The 23,178-nt window shown below is 39.8% G+C and overlaps 1 protein-coding gene across 5 annotated transcripts in view; it reads right to left on the minus strand.

Annotated features, from left to right (window-relative positions):
• LOC143718332 (uncharacterized) overlaps positions 1-23,178 on the minus strand; it is a 249,635-nt gene that overhangs the window by 148,061 nt on the left and 78,396 nt on the right. Inside the window, exons 1-4 of one of the 5 annotated variants that reach the window (XM_077209404.1) lie at positions 9,807-9,882; positions 9,492-9,692; positions 9,155-9,388; positions 7,035-9,072 (exon numbers count right to left, since the gene is read on the minus strand). The exons of 1 other annotated variant lie outside the window; for it this stretch is intronic. In XM_077209404.1, coding sequence (XP_077065519.1) covers positions 7,116-8,087 — 972 coding nt within the window. In that variant the 5' untranslated portion in view covers positions 8,088-9,072; positions 9,155-9,388; positions 9,492-9,692; positions 9,807-9,882 and the 3' untranslated portion in view covers positions 7,035-7,115. Of the gene's footprint in view, positions 1-6,725; positions 9,073-9,154; positions 9,389-9,491; positions 9,693-9,806; positions 9,883-15,219; positions 15,408-15,757; positions 15,800-23,178 lie in introns of those variants that run through there. 3 more of the 5 variants (XM_077209401.1, XM_077209403.1, XM_077209400.1) reach the window with 3 other exon arrangements.

Here is a 23,178-nt window from a genome sequence, read left to right on the forward strand (position 1 = left end):
AATAACTTGGTGGGGTTGCTAACAGCTTTATTTAAAGGATGTCTATTGTGTGGCTCAGGTAATTAGAAGCTGGGTTAACTGGATGTTTAAAGAAGCTTTGTTGGTACGTGACTCTAATTTAGAGGAGATGTGTCGATGTGAGAACCAAAAATATTTTTTGTTGGAGGCAAGTGATGTTTTCTGCCTTCATCATTACCATTTTAAGGCATCAGCAGAATGTAGCAAAAGGAGAAGGCGCAAGTCTGAAGCACCTGAGTGGTTTGAACAGTATGTCAGTGAGCAAAGGAGGCAGATGTCAGAAGTCATGAGCCTGCAAAAACAAGCAGTGGAAGTGGCAATTGAATGTAACAACATCTTAAAAGATTTTGTTTCTGCTTTGACGAAGAAATAGCAATTTGTGTTTTCTCGTTTTGCTACATTCAGCCAATAGTTAGGTTTTATTTTGTTTGTTTAATTCCATGATGTACAGTATAAATGCTGAGAGATATAAATGCAATATTGATCACCTCACCTTTGTGGCCTTTTATTCATTATTTTACTTCCATTCTGTTATGAAACAAAAACTAAGGAAAACTTACACAATAAGAATGAGTTAAACAGAAACTTTAATCAGAATCAGAAAGAAAGAGCTTTATTGCCAAGTGTGCTTGCACACACAAGGATTTTTCCTTGGTACTGAAGCTTCCAGTGCACATATACAAATACAGATACAACAAGAAACATAGTCATACAAATTCTGCAAATAGAATTATAAAAAAATATGAAAATACAATAAAAATATAATGTCACAGTTGGGTTTTGTCAGAATAAACATTTACAGATTATGAACATATTAACAGTATTTTGAATAGTATGAATAAATATAAATAAATATAAATATCACCTGAATTTTTAAGATATTGCACTAAACAGTGGGAGTATTGCACTTACAGGCATATGCCTTGGGAGATATGTTAAGTGTTCAGGAGGGAAATGGCCTGTGGGAAGAAACTGTTCCTGTGCCGAGATGTTCTAGTGGCCAGTGATCTGAGTCGCCGTCTTTACGGTAACAGTTCAAACAGGTGGTGTCCAGGGTGAGTGGAGTCTGTGATGATTTTACCTGCTCTCTTCCTCACTCTGGAAGAGTACAGATCCTGGAGGTTTGGCAGGGGGGCACCAATAATCCTCTCCACAGTCCGGACTGACCGTTGTAGTCTCCTGATGTCTGATTTGGTAGCTGAACCAAACCAGACAGTGATGGAAGTCCATAAAACAGGCTCAATGAGGGCTGAGTAGAACTGAATCAGCAGCTCCTGTGGCAAGTTGAACTTCCTCAGCTGGCGAAGGAAGTACAGTCTCTGCTGGGCCTTTTTCACAGTAGAGTCAATGTGATTGTCCCACTTCAGGTCCTGAGAGATGATAGTGCCCAGGAACCTGAATGACTCCACTGCTTCCACAGTGCTGTTCATGATGGTGAGTGGGGGGAGTGCTGGGCTGTTCCTCCTGAAGTCCACGATCATCTCCACTGTTTTGAGCGTGTTCAGCTCAAGGTTGTTATATCTGCACCAGACAGCCAGCTGTTCAACCTCCAGTCTGAAAGCAGACTCGTCACCGTTTTGGATGAGACCGATGACAGTGGTGTCGTCTGCAAATTTCAGGAACTTGACAGTGGGGTCTTTAGAAGTGCAGTCATTAGTGTACAGGGAGAAGAGCAGTGGGGAGAGAACGCACCCTTGAGGGGCGCCAGTGCTGGTGGTGAGAGTCTTGGATGTGTGTTTCCCCAGTCTCACTTGCTGCTGCCGGTCCGTCAGGAAGTTGGTGATCCACTGACAGATGGAGGATGGTATGGAGAGCTGGGTCAGTTTGGCTGTGAGAAGACCAGGCATGATGGTATTGAAGGCCGAACTGAAGTCCACAAAGAGGATCCTTGCATAAGTCCCTGGTCTGTCGAGATGTTGCAGGATATAATGCAGTCCCATGTTGACTGCATCATGCACAGACGTGTTTGCTCTGAAAGCAAACTGAGAGGGATCCAGCAGGGGTCCAGTGATGTCCTTCAGGTGGGCCAACACCAGTCTTTCAAACTACTTCATGACCACAGACGTGAGAGCGACAGGTCTGTAGTCATTAAGTCCAGTGATTTGGTTTTTTTTGAGGACAGGAATGATAGTGGAGCATTTGAAGCAGCAGGGAACTTCACACTGCTCCAATGATCTATTGAAGATCTGCGTGAAGACCAGGGCCAGTTGGTCAGCGCAGGCTTTTAAACAAGCAGATGAGATGCCGTCTGGGCCTGAGGCTTTCCTAGTCTTCTGTTTTTTGAAGAATCTGCTCACGTCCTCCACACAGACCTTCAGCTCAGGTTGGATGGCAGGAGGGGGGAGTAATGGGAGTGCAGGAGGTGATGGTGAATATTGTGAAGTGCAGATCAGACCGGGTGTGTGGTGTGAATGAGGGATTTTCAAACCTGCAATAAAATGAGTTTAAATCATCAGCCAGGTGTTGATTGTCCACAGATCGGGGGGATGGTGACTTGTAGTTGGTGATGTTCCTCAGGCCATTCCAGACTGATAATGGGTCGTTGGATGAAAATTGTTTTTTCAGTTTTTCAGAGTAGCTTCTTTTAGCAACTCTGATCTCCTTTGTCAGTCTGTTTCTGGCCTGGTTATACAAGATTTTATCCCCACTGCTGTAGGCATTCGCTTTGGCATGACGAAGTGTTTGAGTTTCCCAGTAAACCATGGTTTATCATTAGTAAATTATAAGAATGTCCTGGTAGGAATGCATGTATCCTCACAGAAACTTATATATGATTTTACAGTATCTGTGAGCTCATCCAGATCATTGGTAGCAGCTTCAAAAACAGACCAATCAGTGCAATCAAAGCAGGCCTGTAGATTCTGCTCTGCTTAATTAGTCCATCTTTTTACAGTCCTTATGACAGGTTTAGCTTATTCAGTTTCTGCCTGTAGGTCGGCATGAGATGAACCAAACAGTGATCAGAGAGCCCCAAAGCTGCCCGTGGGACGGAGTGATACGTATTCTTTATTGTGGTGTAACAGTGGTCCAGTATATTACTGTCTCTGGTGGGACATGTAACGTGCTGTCTGTATTTTGGTAGTTCACGGGAAAGATTTGCTTTGATAAAATCCCCAAGAATGATTAAAAGAGAGTCAGGATACCTTTGTTCTGTTTCAGCTATTTGTTCAGCCAGCTGTTGTAGCGCCGTGCTCACGCACGCGTCTGGGGGGATGTATACATTCACGAGAATGAAAGAGGAAAACTCCCGAGGCGAGTAGAAGGGTTTACAGTTTATGAAATGTGCCTCTAAATTAGGAGAGCACATCTTCTTCAGTGTTGTTACATCTGAACACCAACTTTCGTTAATGTAGAAACACAATCCACCACCTCTCGTTTTCCCCGTTAGCTTCGCGATACAATCCGCTCGGAACAGCTGGAAGCCCGGAAGATTTATTGCGTTGTCCGATATGGCTTCACTCAGCCAGCTTTCAGTGAAGCACAGAGCAGCAGAGTTTAAAAAATCCTTGTTAGTGCGGGTGAGGAGAAGAAGTTCGTCCGTTTTGTTAGGAAGGGATCAGAGATTTGCAAGATGAATACTGGGGAGTGCAGTGCGGAGGCCGCGCTCACGGAGTTTAGCCGGCGCGCTTCCCTCGTTTGCGTCTGTCCGTGCGTTTGAACAACACCGCTGCCCCTCCGACGAGAATGTCCTGCAAAACGTCTGAATACTCAAAAACTGTAGAAAAGTTATCTGGGGTGTGTTTCCTAATGTCAAGTAGTTCGTATTTGGTGAAACTAATAGGAAAAGAATGACTAAACGCAGAACAAACGAACAAAAACAGCACAATAGCTGGAGAGCTCCACACCGAGGCAGCTATCCCCGGCGCCATCTTGAATGTTCTGATTCTGATTTCTGATTAATGAGAGATGTGCTGAGTGGGTATGCAGAGTCTCCAAGCAGGTGGTAGTCACTTCTCTTCACATCCTGGAGATGGCTATTTAATGGGCAGTTTCAAAACACTCTAGCATCGTTCACAGACCCTGGCCAACCAGTGTACACATCCAGGAACCTCATCTGTGATGTACACACTGCTTTGAGTTGAATACTTGCATGTCCTTTTCTGTTTATGTAACTGTTTCTATGGAATGTGGGTGCTAGAATGGGAATGTGTGTGCCATCGATTGCTCCAATGACTCCAGGAAAGCCAGTTTTGTCCTGAAAGCCATTTGCCAGGTTTGCAAACACATCCTCTCTGGGCCATTGAATGTATTGGTTACTCCGTGTACAAAGGACCCCCAAAGGACAAAGGATGCTCATTTACAGCATCATAGGGATGTAGAAGCTTCTAATATAAATGCTGCATGTACTTTTCTACAGGCTCTCTGTGAGAAAGTTGGTCCTTTGCTTGTAAAAAGAACCTTGGACATCCCGAAAAAATTGCTGTGCTCTATTTGGTTGTTGGCAAACCAAGAGAGCTTCAGAGGTGTTGCAGTTTTTCGGGATGTCCAAGGTTCTGTTTACAAGGAAAGGACCAACTTTCTCACAGAGAGCCTGTAGAAAAGTATATGCAGCATTTATATTAGAAGTTTCTCATCCCTATGATGCTGTAAATGAGCTGAGACAAATCTTGCTATGGCTGTTGTATACACACTGATGCACATATTGCTTTATACAGTGGAATTTGTAAGTAAATGTAATTAACATCAAAATAAATCCACTAAGAGCAAGTATATTGTTTGCACATGTTTACTTACATTACAGGCAAAATAACTGAAATAATAAAATCACAGGTTTAGATCTGGAACTTTAAGTCTGTCAAAATATTATTTAGTAATTGCAATGTCTTCTGGTCCTTTCCTTAGGAAGGTTTGCTAAACACTGATTAAACGCTACACATCTCTATATATTTTGCTATTGAATTGTGAAGTGACAATTTCATAAACTTTTCTATACTCCTCTGATTATATAATGGTAAATATTACAATAATATTGCAAAACAACAGTGATCAGCAATAATGATAAGCAATAACAAAATAAGGTCATGCAGATCATAACACAGTCTCGGAGGTAAGAAGTGGATTATCATTCACCTGAAATGTTTGTCTTTTCATCCTAAAATGCGAGGCAAATGTTGTATCACAATAAATAGGAACCACAGTTGGGATGTTCTCTTGTATTCTGGGCGGCAAGTGCAGTAACTGTAACATCGGGCATATTTTGTAGAATTAAACATATTTATACCGACTTCTTCAGGCTCCGAAAATTCTTCACAAAGAACACAAAGAATGGCCTTCTCAGCTGCCATAGTTGCAACTCTTGCATCATCAGAACAGTGTGTTCAACGCATCACCGTTTCTGTTTAAAAAACGTTGTGCAACGTTTTGTCGGGGCTTAACGCAGCCCACGTTTGAGCTTCCGCAAGAACCAATGAGGTTCATTCTCATGTTACACAGCACGTTTGAGCTTCAGCAGGAACCAATTATGTTTATTTGTGTTACGCTACACTTTTGAGCTTCAGCAAGAACCAATGAGGTTCATTCTCATGTTACACAGCATGTTTGAGCTTCAGCAGGAACCAATTATGTTTATTTGTGTTACGCTACACTTTTGAGCTTCAGCAAGAACCAATGAGGTTCATTCTCATGTTACACAGCACGTTTGAGCTTCAGCAGGAACCAATTATGTTTATTTGTGTTACGCTACACTTTTGAGCTTCAGCAAGAACCAATGGGGTTCATTCTCATGTTACAAAGCACGTTTAACCTTCAGCAAGAACCAATAAGATTTATTCTCGTGTTACGCAGCACGTTTGAGCTTCAGCAGGAACCAATTATGTTTATTTGTGTTACGCTACACTTTTGAGCTTAATCAAGAACCAATGGGGTTCATTCTCATGTTACGCAGCACGTTTGAGCTTCAGCAAGAACCAATGAGATTCATTCTCGTGTTACGCAGCACGTTTGAGCTTCAGCAAGAACCAATGAGATTCATTCTCGTGTTACGCAGCAAGTTTGAGCTTCAGCAAGAACTAATGAGGTTCACTCTTGTGTTACGCTACACTTTTGAGCTTCATCAAGAAATCAATGGGGTTCATTCTCATGTTACGCAGCACGTTTGAGCTTCAGCAGGAACCAATTATGTTTATTTGTGTTGCGCTACACTTTTGAGCTTCATCAAGAACCAATGGGGTTCATTCTCATGTTACGCAGCACGTTTGAGCTTCAAGAACCAATGGGGTTCATTCTCATGTTACGCAGCACGTTTGAGCTTCAAGAACCAATGGGGTTCATTCTCATGTTACGCAGCATGTTTGAGCTTCAGCAAGAACCAATGACATTCATTCTCATGTAGCAAATTAACTATTAAATATTAATAATCAATAACTGGTTATAAATATTTGGATCAGTTAATATAATTAATTTAATGTCGTAAAATTAACGTTAAAATCAACCCACCTGTTCACCTCGTGAACACTTAGCGTTAATTGTTTATTGATTCTAAGAAACATTCATTTCTGGGGAAGGGAAATGTTTTTCTTACTGCACAGTACTAAGAGCCTGTAGTCAAAATCTAAATGGTAAGGTAAACTTAGTTGCAAGCAGAGAATCAGAACCAAATATGTATTGTGCACAAGTTTAATTAACTAAATCACAAACATAACTAATCTAAACATATATACATACACGGGTAAGAGGGTGAGTGACAGAATGGAACAGGAAGCAGGAAATGGAACTATGGAAAAAAAAATTTTATTCACACACAACATACGTATACACATAAAACATGATATCAGAGTTTTAAAATCAAACATTTTAAAAGAGAACAATACATCACGGTTGTTTAAACCAATGAGCATTAAGCTGTGTCGTCTGTAAGTCGTTTCCCATCATTCTTTTGATCAGCGCAGTCGGTGGAGAACAACTGGGCGCGACTGCAGAATCCGACACGTGCGCCTTGACATACGTCAAGCAAGGCAGACCACTCTCTGATACATTTCTAACTGGCATGCATCTCGCGTTGATCACCGGTGATCTCAAACAAGCCTAATCTCTCCAGTGTGAACTCTGAGGTAAGATGACATATGATGACACTGATGACATATATAACAGTCCTTTCTTTAATGAATTCTCATGTGGCAATTAAGGCCAACTTTAAATCTGAAACTCTTTCCACACTGTTGGCAGGTAAAAGGCTTTTCTGCAGTGTGAACTCTCATGTGGAGTTTACTGTTTCTTTTATCAGTGAAGCCCTTTCCACACTGTGTGCAGGTGAACGGCTTCTCTCCAGTGTGAACTCTCATGTGTATATTGAGTTTTCCCTTTACTGGGTAACCTTTTCCACACTGTTGGCAGGTAAAAGGCCTCTCACCAGTGTGAATTCTCATGTGGGCTTTAATGTTTCTTTTATCAGTGAAGCCCTTTCCACACTGTTGGCAGGTGAACGGCTTCTCTCCAGTGTGAACTCTCATGTGTATATTGAGTTTTCCCTTTACTGGGTAACCTTTTCCACACTGTTGGCAGGTAAAAGGCTTCTCACCAGTGTGAATTCTCATGTGGGCTTTAAGGTGTCCTTTTCCAGAGAAACTCTTTCCACACTGTTGGCAGGTAAAAGGCTTTTCTCCAGTGTGAATTCTCATGTGGACTTTATATTTTTCATGTTCAGTGAAAGCTTTTCCACACTGTTGGCAGGTAAAAGGCTTCTCTCCTGTGTGAATTCTCATGTGGACTTTAAGATTCCATTTTTCAGTGAAACTCTTTCCACAATGTTGGCATCTGTAAGGCTTCTCTCCAGTGTGGGTTCTCATGTGTTTTTTTAAGTTTCCTTTATGAGTGAAACTTTTTCCACACTGTTGGCAGCTGTAAGGCTTCTCTCCAGTGTGAATTCTCATGTGGATTTCAAGGTTTCCTTTATTAGTGAATCTCTTTCCACACTGAGAGCAGGTGAAAGTTCTAGTTCCTGTCTTCTGACCTCTTTTTACTGTGGAAGTCTTTTTAGTCTGCAAGCAACTAAAAGATTTTTCTTCAGTTAGGTCTTCATGAACTTTCTTTTCCTTTTCATTCAATACTTGACTTTCCATTTTCAGCGGCATCAGGCCTAAGGTGAACAGAGACAAATACAAGGTAACTCCAGTTTAATGGCATTACACGACACATATAGCAACATTTATACCAATGGTTCACAAAGTGGTCCCATACTTCCCCAACTCAGGGTGCTTTCACACTGGCAGTTTAGTTTGGAACGGGGCAAGGTTCGTATGAAAAATCGCTAATGTGAACACGTCATGTGGACCCGGGTGCGCACTGGGGTACCGAACCCAAGACTACCTGGAGGAGGTGGTCTGAGTTCGGTTGCTCCCGAACCGTGCTGCGGTTCACGGGTATGTGAAAGCAACACGGACTCGGGTACGCACTTGTTCAGGAAGAAAAGTATCCTGCGCATGCGATTTAGCCGATTATGATGTATTTAGTTAAATAAAACATGTAAGGGATGACAGTGTTGATGATTCACCTTGGATACCAGTGTTTCCCCTAGGTTTACAGCTTTGACAGACACAAACACTTAAAGGAGTCATGGTGTTCATTTGTTTCTTTTAATGGCAGCAGTGAATATATTAACTGAACAATTATTTGAACTGTACATTAAACTAAACATTGGAACATTTATTTTAAATGTATCCACAAAGTGTGCAGCTTTTGTCACTGCAGTGTATCTTTCTGGGCTTCTGGAAGAACATTTCCAAATCCTCTTGATATGGGAAGTTAGAAACGTCTGGCCCATTTATTGAGACCTGCATGCATGCTGCAAGATGGTCTCCTTGCAGCCTATTGCGGATGTTTGTCTTGACCTGCAAATGCATTAACTGTTAATGTGATAGCTTAACATATAGCTAAAAGCAGCAAATCCTATTGTGAAAAGTTTGTATTACCCTGTTCATGGTTGAGAAGTCCCTTTCGGTTTACCCCAAAGACTGGGACCGTCAGAGCAATAGAAGCCAGCAGGCTCATAGTTGGGTACAGGACACCAAACTCATATTTTGAGGACAGTTCAGACAATACTGCCAGCTGTGTCTTGTTCTGAAAAGGTTAAAAATGATATCAGTAACACAGTGTAGTGTTCATGATAATGTCATGTAAAAATGTCACATTTGTAAGTTACCTTAAGTGGACCTGAGACCACTTGCTCCTTGAAAGAAGCCCATTCTTGAAGGACTGTTCCAAAATCAACACAGGAACAAAACTTCTCTACCAGTATCCTCAGTTTTGTGTGTGCAGTGTCATCAGGGAGTGTAGCTGCTTGTGGACCGAGTATTCCAAATGCAGCCACAACTCCAACCTCACAGAAACATCTCTCGAGATGGGCAATGAGGCCAGCCAAATATGGATCCATCACCTAATCAAACACATGAAAAATGTCAGTAAACTACTTGTATAAAACTGTGCAACAGCTATATTTAATTTAGATAAATAAAGTAAGAAAAAAGCCACAATCATACCTGTGATTGAAATTTTTGCTAGTACTGCTTTCTGTCTCCTGCATTACCCCCTCTTCTACCTCTTTCCTGTTCAGCAGAGATGCAGAATGCACCCAGTCCTGAAGGGTCTTCCAAATTTTGGGTCAACTTACTCAGGTGTGAGCCAGGTTGATGACCACCAGAATCTTCTATGCCCTTTATTAAGGCCAGGGTTACAGGCACCTGGAAAAAATAAGCATATTGACTCACTCATGTGAAAAGATTAATTGTGCTTCCCTATATAAACAAAAATAAATAAACAAGATAAAACATAGCAGTTGAGCTGAGTTACGTTACCTGCTCTTTGATTGCCAGGAACATGACATCCTCCTTTTGAAAGAGCTTAGAGAGGCGTGCCAGGTGAGGGAACACAAGGGCTCCAATGAAGCGATATGTGACCGATCACGGAAAACAGGGACACAAGTCGGTTCTAGGGCATTTTGAGTTATTCATAGATTCTGAAAGTGTAGTTTCCAAGCTTTCCAACGATGTGTAACACATGTAAATCTGATAATATTTGGAGAAGTTGTGGCCATTTGAAGGTAGGCTGTCAAAAAAGCTAAAAGGTTAGATAACGGCCACTAAAGATTGTGCAGTTCTCACCTCTCTCTGCTGCTAGGAGTGACAATAGAGCTCATTTACATCTCATTTAGATAAGCCATACCCCCTGTAAAGCTCCCCCCCTGTGCTTTACAGCTTTTTTTTCTTTCCTGAGCTAGCTAATAACAATAGGTAGGTATGGGAAGGTCTAAACATGGACTAAACATGAGTAACGTGTACGTGTTCTTAGAATGAACACAAAACTTTGATATTTATGGAAACTCACCTCCAGGACCGGGGAATGCACTTCTGCCGCACTAGCCGAAAAACGATTGTGCTGCCCCTCTATTTCCAACGTATACCAGCAACAACACACAAAGACAAATATGCCATATACATATAACGCAAAACCAGCAACAACACACAAAGACCAATATGCCATACATAACACAAAACCAGCAACAACACACAAAGACCAATAAGCCATAGGTCTACATATAACGCAAATAGTGCGCAACGCGCGTTTGCCCAAAATGTCAACAATATTGAAGTTTACGCAGGAGGCAAATGCTTTCTTTAAGCAGTTATGATAAGCCAAATAATCACATTTCACCTCCTCAAATTACTGTTGCAAATCTCTTTACACCACTTTCTTATGCGAGTAAAACACACACAAATGAAATGGCCGCAAGCACATTATATCATCAGCAGGTTCACCATCTTAAATAATGACTACTGAGCAAATGAAGCTTAACTTACGTTTCAGAAGCGCGCACGGCGGGCCTTCATCGCAGTAAAGGTCTTAACTGCAACCTCTATTGCGATTCTCTGTGCCAGTTCATGTTCTATGGAGATTGTTGCCAGTCCATTAACTCTGTTCCCTGTTCACAAAAAGTTCCCCATTCAAAGCAATCGGGACGTCATGAAACAGCCAGCCACCGCTGTCAGCGAGTCGCCGTATTCAAGCACCGAGGGCGCTCGCGCCGCGCCCATACCACCGGTTCAGTTTCCCGAGCCCACGAAGTGCGGCAATCGGAACCCGGAGGCCATTCTGCCCCTAGCTATACATGTAAAAGCATGGGAAGCGATTCCAGGGATATCAGAATGCAAAGGGGCCATAGAACCGGTACCTCCTTCTCTGAGCGAGTCAGGCTTTTACAGCCGGTTCTATAGCCCCTTTGCACAAAAGTTTCGCTATTTCAGCGCGGCTTGTCGAAGAAGTACTTCAAAACATTTTCGGTGTAACTGCCACGGTTCAGCTCGTCTGCGACAATCTTTGCGGCGTCCATCTTCATTGAATTTTGATATCAGAGAGAGCTGGCCAGAGCACAGCATAATAAGTAGCCATGCGGTTCACTTGGAGGGCGGGGGCAAAAGCGCCGGGTTATTCAGTATGGAAATACACACAGACAATGACACTCCACGCCCCTACTGCATGCTACAATCTCCGAAAACAAGCCGATTTCAACCTCAAAATGTAAGCTTTTAAATATACCAATACTGCTATCTCAAACATGGAGAGGCTTCTTTGTGATTTCAACCAACAGATTCTGCAAAAAATTGAAAACACAAATTTTGAAGAAAAAAAAACGCTTCTTTCTCATTTTGCTGGAAAGTTGTGTTGCCGTCTTGTGTCCTTAGTTTCCGTGATCGGTCACATATGTGGCAAGGAATTAATAAAGTCCGTTAGCAGTAGGACATTTGCGGGTCTCTACTTCATCTGCCAAAGCACCCAGTACAGCAGTTATGTTCCTTAGGAGGTTTTTTACTGTAGAACCCACACACACTCACAGTAAATGTGTGTTGTTTACTCAGCTATGCATAATAGCACCAAATTAATAAAAAAATACAATATATTGACCCGCATAGTGTTTTGTGTAATGCGCCTTGCACGTTTGCGATGACGTAAGATGCACACAAACGCACCAGAGTTTGTTAGAATCAAGTTGAGTGTGAAACCAGACCAATGCTGCGGGGGGCGCCGGGAACAATCGCGCTCGGACCACAGCAAACGAGCCCAGTGTAAAAGCCCCCTTTTTATCCAGGTCCCTCACCACCCCTATCAAATAAAATGTAGTCTAATTGTTTATAGTAAAGACATTTATGCCATTATAAAAATTATATCGGTTTCAAATAAATGCTGTTCTACAATTTCTGTTCATCGAAGAATCCTGATAAAAAATAAATAAATAAAAACACTTCCAGAGTTCATCATAAAATTTCATAGTAAGAAAAGATTCTTGAGCCCGAAATCAGCAAATTAGGATGATTCTGATAAAAGTTCAGATTTGCCATTATACGAATAAATTACATTTAAAAATATATTAAAATAGAAAACCATTATTAACATTTAACCCTTTAAAAGGTGCTATATGTAGCTTTTCTTCTAAAATGAATCATTTTTTTTATTGCCTGTGTGTGAAGGGGTTGTAATCACACATTACAATGATCCACTTGTCGGGTTTTGCTATTACCTCTGAAGGCCAGTATTCCTATTTCTATGTGAAGGCTCCGGGTCGGATTTACCGCGAAATCCATCGGATGTGACATGCATGCGCGCTCCCGAGCCTCTCTCCTTGTTATATACAGTCTATGCGACGGCACTGCATCTAACGACATGAGTCTGATAACACCAAAAAACAACCTGCCTCCAGCACAACACACACTCCAACACAAACTCCACATAAATATAAAAAACCAAAAAAGGTTTATCTGCTGAAGCTCGTCAGGCCAAATGTGATTCGGATCAACTTCGGACAAAAATACAGATCAACATCGGCAGAGCGTTTGAATTATGGAGAGACCTCTGCTTTGTTTTAGGTATATATTTAGGTATAAAAACAGACCCGGAGTTTGCTTTCATCCCTATTGTGATGCTTTCTCTGGTGTGTTGAAAGTCTCAGTGTGGCCGGTACCATGAGTGCTCGCTAGGGGTGTGAACATACACTGGTCTCACGGTTCGGTTCGATTACGATAATCATGTCATCGAATCAGTTCAATTCGATATCGCGGTGCACTGCATCTGCAATTTAAATTTTTACTCGCAAAGTGATGTGTGCGTGCGCGCGCGCGCGCGTGTTCGCCTGTTCGGGAAGTCGCACTGACAGAAACAGTGACATTCCAGTTTAAGTTTCAAGGGAGTAAAGCCTGTTTATGCCATTTAGTAAATGAAATTGTGTCAAATCAATTTTGTTGTAAAGAAATGTTCATTTAAAAGCAGCGCTCATTCATCAGTGTATAATGTTACCATAGAGATGCGCGCATCAACCGTCGCCGAGCCCGCTGTTGAAGGTAATGATCATCCATTTATAATCACGCGTAACAACACAGAATAATTGTAATTTGACCATCGGGTTCGGATACTTAAATCAGCTCTATGTGTGCGTGACATGAGCGTGCACGTACAGCGCGTGTCTTCTCCAGGTCGTGCTTACCAGGTTGTTCATTAGAGCCAAAATGTGCCCAGAATAGATGTAGGCTTTTAAAGTATTTGGAGCATTTTTAATTACTCGCACTCGCGTCTCGCCTCCTCTGAAAGAGCAAATGACGTCAGAAAAGCGACAGTATAACCGGTTATGGTCTATTACTGAACCGATACCGAATCGTCCTCGTCTGCATCGCGATGCATCGTAGAAACGATTAATTTCGACACCCCTAGTGCTCGCTCTTGAGTTCGAGCACGCGCACGAGCGCTCTTGTAAAAATTGGTTGCAATCTGAAACATCACCACTAGAGGCCGCTAAAAACTACACATAGCCCCTTTAAGCCCACCCTCAACTAGATGACCTCCTGACCTCAGAGATCCTTGCCCATCTGTTTTCTAGAGTGTCTCGCTCCTGCACTTCAGGTGTATGCCATACATTAATTTCAGAGAAGTTCCTCCTCCTCACATCAGACTGCAAATGATAAAACTATATGACATTCCTTTGCAATGTCCACTGAAAGTCAATGAAAATCAAAATGTTCCACAATTCTACAAATATTTCAATTGTTGTTGAGTTCAACCTCAACTGTATATCACATAGACTATTTTAGCAATCTCATTACTACCTTTCTTTGAATTAATGACAGAAATTTCATTTTTGGGTGAACACTTTAACACTGAAATATTAACTAGTGATAAATCAAAGCTAGCAGGTAATGGGCCTTTTGTCTGTGGAAAACTACTGGAAACTCTGCAGGGAAAAGGACATTGAAAGAGCAGTATAAAGATCGCCCATTTCTACGTCTCAGTATCTCACTCACTCCACTGAGTAACTGCTGTGTTTGCGACTGGGCCTATTCTTGCAAGAATAAATACTTCTCTTTTATAAATTTGATTGCGAGTGTCTCTTATGCAGTGATGATGTTTAACAGAATATCTGCCACAACAGTAGAAATAAGACGATTGCAGTAATGAGATTTGAGTTATGAGACAACTGGAATTCACCAGTTTCACAAATAATATTACTATATTTTAGGGGTGTAACAGTCCACAAACATGAAGGTTCGGTACAGGTTCTGTATAGCAGGGGAGAAATTTGCATATTATGCAGGTTTAGTATTGACTTCAAATTCTAATCATTATTTTTCAATTGTGTTTCTACTCCAAATCATTTTTTAAATATACTAATTTACAAATTATTACAGTAATATACTGTGAAGTAGATTACTGTAGGAAAGCTCTAAACTACTGCCCAAAAAAAATACTCGCAATAATTTTTTTACATCAGTCGATATCGATAATTATCACAATGTCAAATTTTTTTTTTTTTTACATCAGTCGATATCGATAATTATCACAATGTCAAATTTGTAAACAAAACAATTATTTTGTATAAATCCAAACCTGCAGAAAACACCAGCATTAACCAACATTAAAAATAAAAATCACAAATTTGACACTTGTAAATAAATGGGTCAATGACGTTACGCCCTAAATTTTCTGTCCGATTGCGTAAAAACTAGAGATGCACCAATTGATCCGCTGATGACCGGAATTGGCCGATTTTCACGTGATCGGCGACCGACCGGTCAGTCTGACATATGCCGATTTTATGCCGGTCAAATGCACTCGGGCGCCGCATGATTAACATCGCGCAACAACATCCGGCATCGCACGTGCACACGGAACGCACATGTAGGAAACCTTGTTTTTTTCCCACGGCGTGCATGTCAGCGTGAAACCAACCTGTTTGTTCCTCAGTTTCTTCTAGTTTCAAACTGAATGTTTCTTCAATCTTGAAGTCTTCACTCTCCTCTTTAATAAACGCCATCTTTATGTCTTCACTCTCCTCTTTAATAAACTCCTCTTTGTCTTCACAAGTGGCTCTCAGTCACTTCACCAGGAGTTTTTCCTCTGTTTATGAACACTTCGTCCTATTTAAGATGAGAATAATTAACAGAAAGAAAAACACTCAAAACTAAATCTCTGAGTCTGTCTCAATCAGCTCTAGTTCAGTAATTCATTGCCATGTTAAGAGAGTCAGTCAGAGAGAGAGAGAGAGAGAGAGAGAGAGAGAGAGAGAGAGAGAGAGAGAGAGAGAGAGTTAATGGACTTTAATCACCTGATTAGACCAAAAACACTCAAAACTAACATTAGAAGCTGATTAGTAAAAGTTACCATTAATGTTAGATAAAGCATTATATTGTTACATTCAATAATCAAACATTAATTTAACCGTTCTTGTTAAAAATTATGAAATTGCGTGAATAGTTTGCACACAAACCTTTCTTCTTCAGCCGATTCACAACACATGCAGCGCAGCCTTATGACGTCACACCAACAGGCCAAAATAAAAGTCCTGTTCACACGCTGAAATCACAGGAGTGCATAGAAATCGACATGCAAATATAAACTTTGTTTGCATGCAAACAGGACTTTTATTTGGCTTTGAATTCTTGGTGAAATACATATTTAAATGAAGGTGAATGAAGGGATAAAAGTAACTGCCAAGAAAGAGTTTGAATCACGTCTAAAATGTGAGATTCTGTTAATGGCTAAACACTACCTGATGTTTGTGTGCAGAAACCATTTAAGGGGTCAGGAAGTTTTTTCAATAACAAAAACAATTTTACTTTTTTTCTAGAAAGAGCTATCAAAAGGAATAAATGATTGCCAATATAATAAACCTTTTTAATGTCCACTGACTCAAAAAACAAACAACAAACAGGCATGTAATCGTACATAATAGTAGATGAGTGTGGTGAAAACCTGAATATAATTTTTTTCTCAATGAAAGTTTCTGTCTCTTAGTTTTCTGACAGTTCCTCTTATTTTTCAACATGAGCATTGCAATGTTTGAAGCGGATGTCATAAGAGCCCCTTTACACAGCCCCGCCCCCTTTTTTCCTAAGAAAGTTGATCACAAAGCCAAAAATATGATACTGTGTGGTTGAAAAAGACTTTGTGTTTCATAAATAAACTGCTCTTTCTGGCTCAGAACGCAGATCTGAACGTTAGCTGTGATCATACTTCTCAAATGTTTAAAGGGGTGATAGAATGATTTTATGGGGTATTTCACACTGTCCCTTAAAGGGACAATTTGTATTTTTTTTAAGGTATTTATTATCTAAAATCAGTATTTTTATTCATTAATATGTCCTCAATGGTGTTCAAATACCTCTGCCAATTATCTGACTCATCCTCGTAAACGAAGAATGTATCATCGACGCGCAGCGGAGGCCGAAGTCCATTAAAAGCTGACAATGGACACCTCGGAGGGCATTAACCCGCTTATACCATGGTCACTTGCCAAATATATATATTTTTAAAACATTAGTTTATATTTTAATTAGGCTAAATCTAGTTTTTACAAATAATAACTTGCCTGACGGTTTATTTAGCAACCGGAGATATTTATAGTCCGCTCAGCTTGTAGAACCCTTCACGCTGTACTCTCCTCCTGCCTTGGTTGTCTGGACAGCTGCGTAAAACTCCCGCAGGGTCTCATTCAGAGCAGTGGCGGTGTAATTTTCAAAGCTGGAGTCCATTTCTTTTTGGACAATAAAGTCTCTGAGTGTATTTAATGCCCATTTCATATTTTTTTTCGTGGTGATCTCATCTTTTTCGTCTTCTGTTTGATTCAGTTCTCCCGGTGTTATCTCTTTGTGTCGTTTCTCCGTTTTATTTACATTTTTTCTTTCTTCAGCAGCATCCCAGTCGTCAAAGTTGTCATATTCTCCATAAATGTTAAAAGAAATAACGAAGTCGCTCATTGTTGTATTAGTAGGCTATGTAATATCTAACTAAGGTTAGATGTTTGTTTTGATAGAGCAAATTGTTAACGGATACTTTGACTGCATGTTGCTATGGTTACTCACAGCTGTTGTAGGCGGCGCATTTATTTATTAATTTCGAATGGTAAACAGTCAGTTTCACCAGAACTACTTTACTAGGTGTCCTCTATCACTTTTTAACGGACACCCTGCAGCCAATCAGAATCGAGTATTCACCCAGACCATGGTATAATACAATTTAAAAACATGACTTTTATTTTATTTTTTATTATTTTAATGTTTGTAGGCCTATCTATGATTTACATTAATTATTACATAATTTATTCATGTTCGTATTAATATTAATTGTCATACATCATAAAATTTTTTAAATTTTTATTGTTAATTTTAATGTTTTTATATATATTATATATATAATGTTGTATATATATATATATATATATATATATATATATATATTAACATTTTTATTGTTAATTTTAATGTTTTTATATATATTACACATTCAGTATTATACTTTATTTATTCATGTTAATGGAATGAAATATTAATGTTAATTATCATACATTTATTTTGGATTTTAAAAACCCAAACTAAAGGTTTAATCCGGATCAAAACCAAGATTGGATTACGTGATCTAATCTGATTATGTAATCCGTTTTTTCTTTTGAAAAACCCATTTTCAAGATTTGATCCAATCCGTTATCCAAAATCCTAATGGATTACTCTTGAAAAACCGGGCCCTGGGCACCACTTGACACACATTCAGGTTAAACTTACTTTGAGAGCCAATTTCAACTGTCATGTGCCAAGATATTTGCTGGAGCATAATTTCTGGCAAAATTCGTGTTATTTAAATGTACAACCTACACAATTATATTATATAAGGTTGAAAAGGTTGGCCAGTAGAGTATTATTATATTAATAGTCAACATGCTGTTGTGTAGTTGCTAACTGCGACAGAAGTAAACTGTTTCCATACTCCCTTTGTCAGAAAATAAGTCCCTTTCTTCAGGATATGAGCTTGTTTGTGATCAGCAATGGTGCAATATGAAGCCTTGTAACACAAAGGTCACAATTAAGGTCAGCATTTTACAGGACAAAAATCTCAACAAATAGTAACAACAATAGACTGACTGCAAAATTTTAATTTCAACTGCTGGAATATTGAGTCATCTTAACTCCATTAAATGCTTACAGGCTCTTTTTACAAGCAACATCTTTTCTTAGTTTCTTAGTACTGGGTACCGCCTATCTAATTCCAACATTCCATATTTGAGACGTCTTAAATGAACAACACATTATCATTTAAACGTGACATAACAAGCATAACAGGTGCCAACAGAAACATTTTAAACTTTGTTCTTAAGAGCTGTGATTTGATTCTTAATGTAGAACTTAAAGGTGCAGTGTGTGATTTTTAGCGACATCTAGCGGTTCGGTTGCGAGTTGCACTGAGGGCTCAGCCCACTGCTCACCCCTCCCTTTCGAAGAAGCTACGGTGGCTAAAACGGGACAAACATATCGTCGTCTGAGACAGCAGAGAATAGCCGGAGTAAGCCAAGAGTGTGTAACATTGTCACTGTTTCTGTACCACACAGTCCATTATAAACCGCATCATGGATAAAGTTTACAAAGCCATAGTCAGGTGAGGATCAAGGGTCTTAATATATAATATAATAATAGTAATCAGCTGATTGTCTCACAAACGTAACCAGCACATTTCCCCTCACATAGCAAACCCATAATACAGCGAGGGAGAAGAACCACATGAAACTATGCAACTATATATTTTTTCTAACAGGGTAGTAAAAGTTTAGCTGGCTAATATGAGCTGTTACTGTGGCTGAGCTGGTTAAAGCGTAAAGCCTTGTTTATACTCGACGCGTCCGCATGAGCCCAAAGGTGCACGCGGCAAAAATGGCATGATTGTAACAGCGCGCGCGCCTCCGCATCCCCTAGACACCATTTATTACACACAATAGGCTCTTTTTCTCTGATTTTGAAAACTCTTGCGATCGACTTAAAATGCTTCCAAGGTCGACTTGTCGACCGCGATCGACGGGTTGTTGATTCCTGTAACGTTACTGTTTTACGGTCAATGATTAGAGTACTAATCAGCTGTCTCACGAACGTAACCAGCACATTTATCCCCACATAGCAAAGCCATAACACAGCGAGGGAGAAGAACTAAGTTACATGAAACAATCCAACTACATATGTTACACCACTGACAAGGGAAAAGTCACTACTCACGGTGTTTATGGCTAGCTTCTAGCTTTCTGCCGCTTCTCTTTCAAGGTAGTGACGAAATGCGCTCTGTAGCGCTGTGTGTTCGCGTTCGGCTACGGTAGAAACATGACGTCACAATTATGTCGATCTTCATAGAAGGGGGTGCCCGCGGTTATGTAGATATAAATGTCTCATTCTAAGGTAATAAAAACATTACGGTTTATTAAGTTCTTTATACACCACTGAACACATAGTTATGGATGTCATATTGCATTTCTGTTAATAGATACTCAAAATTTTTACACATTGCACCTTTAATGGCCAGCCAATTTCTGTTTTTAAGTGCTACTTTCTCCAGTTCAAGGCACTTATCACAGTCACTTTTTCCCGAACACGGCATGAAGTGATGAAGGACATCATTGTGCTTCTCGACAGCAAGGATCTCCTCTTTCTCCCACATCCTTCTCTTGAAAGGCTGACGACCTGTACAGGTTGGTAATAACAAACAGTTATAACAAAGAGTGTGGCACATAAACATTACAGTTTTTAGCAGTCAATCTTTAAGATACAGTAACAAAGTTTGATATGAAACAGACAAAGGGCGTATTGATCAAAATGTAAATAATTTTGAGATATCTAAAAAGTTAACCTTTATCCCTCTTTTGGGACTTGTGATGCAAGGCTTGTCGAGGTGTCATGCTGTGGTGCAGCATCGCTATGACTGACATTTGGCACTGCTGTGTCATTCTCTTCCCTCTGAGTAGTTGTAACCTGACTCTGAAAACCAGAAAAAACACAAAATGCAGAAAATATCAATTAAGACGTATTAGTCATACAACAGTATATTAGAGAAGGCCCAAGCCGATACAAAATATATTGGTATCAAGGCCAATCTGGGCATTTTTTAATGGAGCATTCAAACTCTGACACTTTCATAACTGTACTGTGTTTGTTGACTGAACTCTGTTTTGTCCACCACAATCTGCTAGTGATGCAAAAGTGAAAAAATGTATGTGAAAAATTCACATTCACAATTTGGGCGGAAGCTCCACTCTAAGACACAACTGTAGCATCTGAGTGTTTCTGTAGTTCCAACAAGGTGTGAGATGTCTTCATTGTAACTGAACATGTATATTTCAGTAATAGCGTTCCCAAAGGTAATCATTCATATTACATCAGTAATTACAGTTTATCAAATTAAGATTTTTGAACAAGGACCTTAAGTATTTGGATTAAGTAGCCTGGAAAAAACGGTGTGTCAGAGTCAGTATCTATAAATGTTATTTCATTGTTTTAGATACATATTTAATCAATATCTAGGTAAAAGTATCATATTGGACTAGACATTAGCACATAATATTTAAGAGAAAAAAAGCCTGGTTTTGGGACTTCCATATAGTAAATCGACATTTGTGGTTATCCTTTAATACATAAACATGGTCAGATTTAGGATCATATGTAAAATATGTACCTGACTCTGACTCATGTTCGCTGTCCAAGAGCACATTTTCTGTGGAGGGTTGGGGGGGGAAAGAGTGACTGTTAGTGAAAGCACAATGTAATTCATTCAGTCCTGACACGCTCCCAATTACACCAAAGAAAAACATGTATGAGACATTAAGTGTTCATGTTAAAATATGTGAAGAAAATTAAATCAGGCTTTCAAAGTTAACGTGATTACGAATTAACGCAAATTCCTTTTAAAGGCTGTATACATGTATGTTTTGTTGATTGGAAAGGACTGTATAATTTGAATAGTCTTTAAATGTTGTGGCCACCATGGGGCATCGATTAGAATGCAGACAAGATGTTCCGGTTAGGTGTTTTATTGAGATAAAGGTTTAAATGCGTGTGGTTCTGAAACAGAGATACAGACATAGATCAGTAAATGTAGTCTCTATCTATATATGTCAAATAGTTATTACATGCCTAGCAGGTATATGATAAAACAAACACAATCAAGAAATTAAATTATAGTTTATGTATAACTTAAATGCAGCGTTATACGAAATGCTTATCATTAAGCAAATACAAACTAGAAATGCAGTAGTACACTATATCCCTGTTCAAAGATTAATTTGCTGCATATTAACTGCAACAATATACAACATACAAAATTTAGTTGAACATAAAATAATTATGAGCTGCAGAATTACTCATTAAATAAACAACGTTATACATTGTACAAGAACAGCAGACATTATTTTAATTAAAACACATAAGGCTTGCAAAGCAACACCTCCCTTAATTAACAGCGTTCTCAACAATTAAACACACAGGCAGAAAAAAGCTCCGCCATCATACGTCATAGGTCATAGGTCACATCTTTGTTCTTAAACCAGCTGCTAGCAACTTGACAAGCAGAAACATAAAAACATGTCATGTTGAAAAATATCCCTTTAAGGTAAATTTAGAACAGATAAAAAAACTATTAATCTGCAAATAATCGCGAGTTAACTATGGACAATAAATATTTTAATTAATTGACAGTCCTAATAATAAGTACCTCCGGGATCAATGTTTATGTCATCCAGTTTTTTGCCCTTGAATTCTGCCATACGTCCCTGATCCAGAGCCATGAGGACTTTGCTAATTTTTGCAAGTTGGAGGGTTCCTTCAGGAAGTCTATAGAGCTGCCGGTGCACTCTAACATCATGGCCAAGAAAATCTGCTAACTGATCCAGCTCTGTATGACTGAGGTTGAGAATTCGAGACAGTGTTCCTGTTTGTTTGCGTAGTTTTGTAGAAGTGAGACTTTCAGGACTTTTTGCACCACAGACCTTGGCAAAGTGTCGAAGGCAATCAGACCCACGGTAACAGATCAAAGCGGATGGGTCTTGCAAATAGGTATATGTTCTCCCATTCCTACCATGTGCTGACGAGCAGATCCGGTCCTTGCTTCATCACTGGGGTCAAAAGTAAAGGAACTTTTCTTCCCCTTTTTCCTCTTATCTCAATCCTGCTGAAATGATGACAGAGTTTCTTCTCTAGATCTGAGAGCGCTTCATTCACATCTTCATGTGGGTCTGATGGATTTTGACATACATATGCAGAAAGGGTCATTTTTGACACCTCCCCAGCTCTTCGTCGATTGAACAAAATGACTTGTGCCAAAATGACCTTTGCCAGTTGTGCCCACATCTGGGGGGACGCCTCTGTAGACAGTTTACTGTGAAGATCTTGTTGTTGCACATCCAAATACAAATGGAGAGTCTGTACATCTTTTGTAAATGGAAGCAACAGAGGAGTATTCCACTTAGACTCCTGAAGTGTTCTCAGTGATGCAGCTGATATCAGTTCATTCCATCTGGTTTCATACACTCTGCGGAATGTACGAGCATCTTTTGCAGCACTGTAGTCGTTCTGTACATTTGCACGGCTTTCAAGAAGCATTGAAATCTTTGTCAAGTTGTGTCCAATTTTGAGAGCTAGACTTGGGCACCTGTATGCATGGATTTTACTGATTCCACAACTTGCATAAAATTGGCAGGTTTGATATGATTTTTAATGGTCTTTAAGGAAGTGTTTTTTCTTTAATGAAGTGTTTTTTTGCATATCAGAAGCCTTCCTAGCTCTCTCAGTTTCTGACGGACGTATTAATGTTTGCCAACATCATATCACAAGCCTGTTATATAAATGCTCACCATACTCCATGATACAGACATCCGATTTCAGTACA

The sequence above is a fragment of the Siphateles boraxobius genome, unplaced genomic scaffold (assembly GCF_051911475.1).
Source record: "Siphateles boraxobius isolate OS27281-9 unplaced genomic scaffold, OSU_SipBor_1 61, whole genome shotgun sequence".
Taxonomy (NCBI): Eukaryota; Metazoa; Chordata; class Actinopteri; order Cypriniformes; family Leuciscidae; genus Siphateles; species Siphateles boraxobius.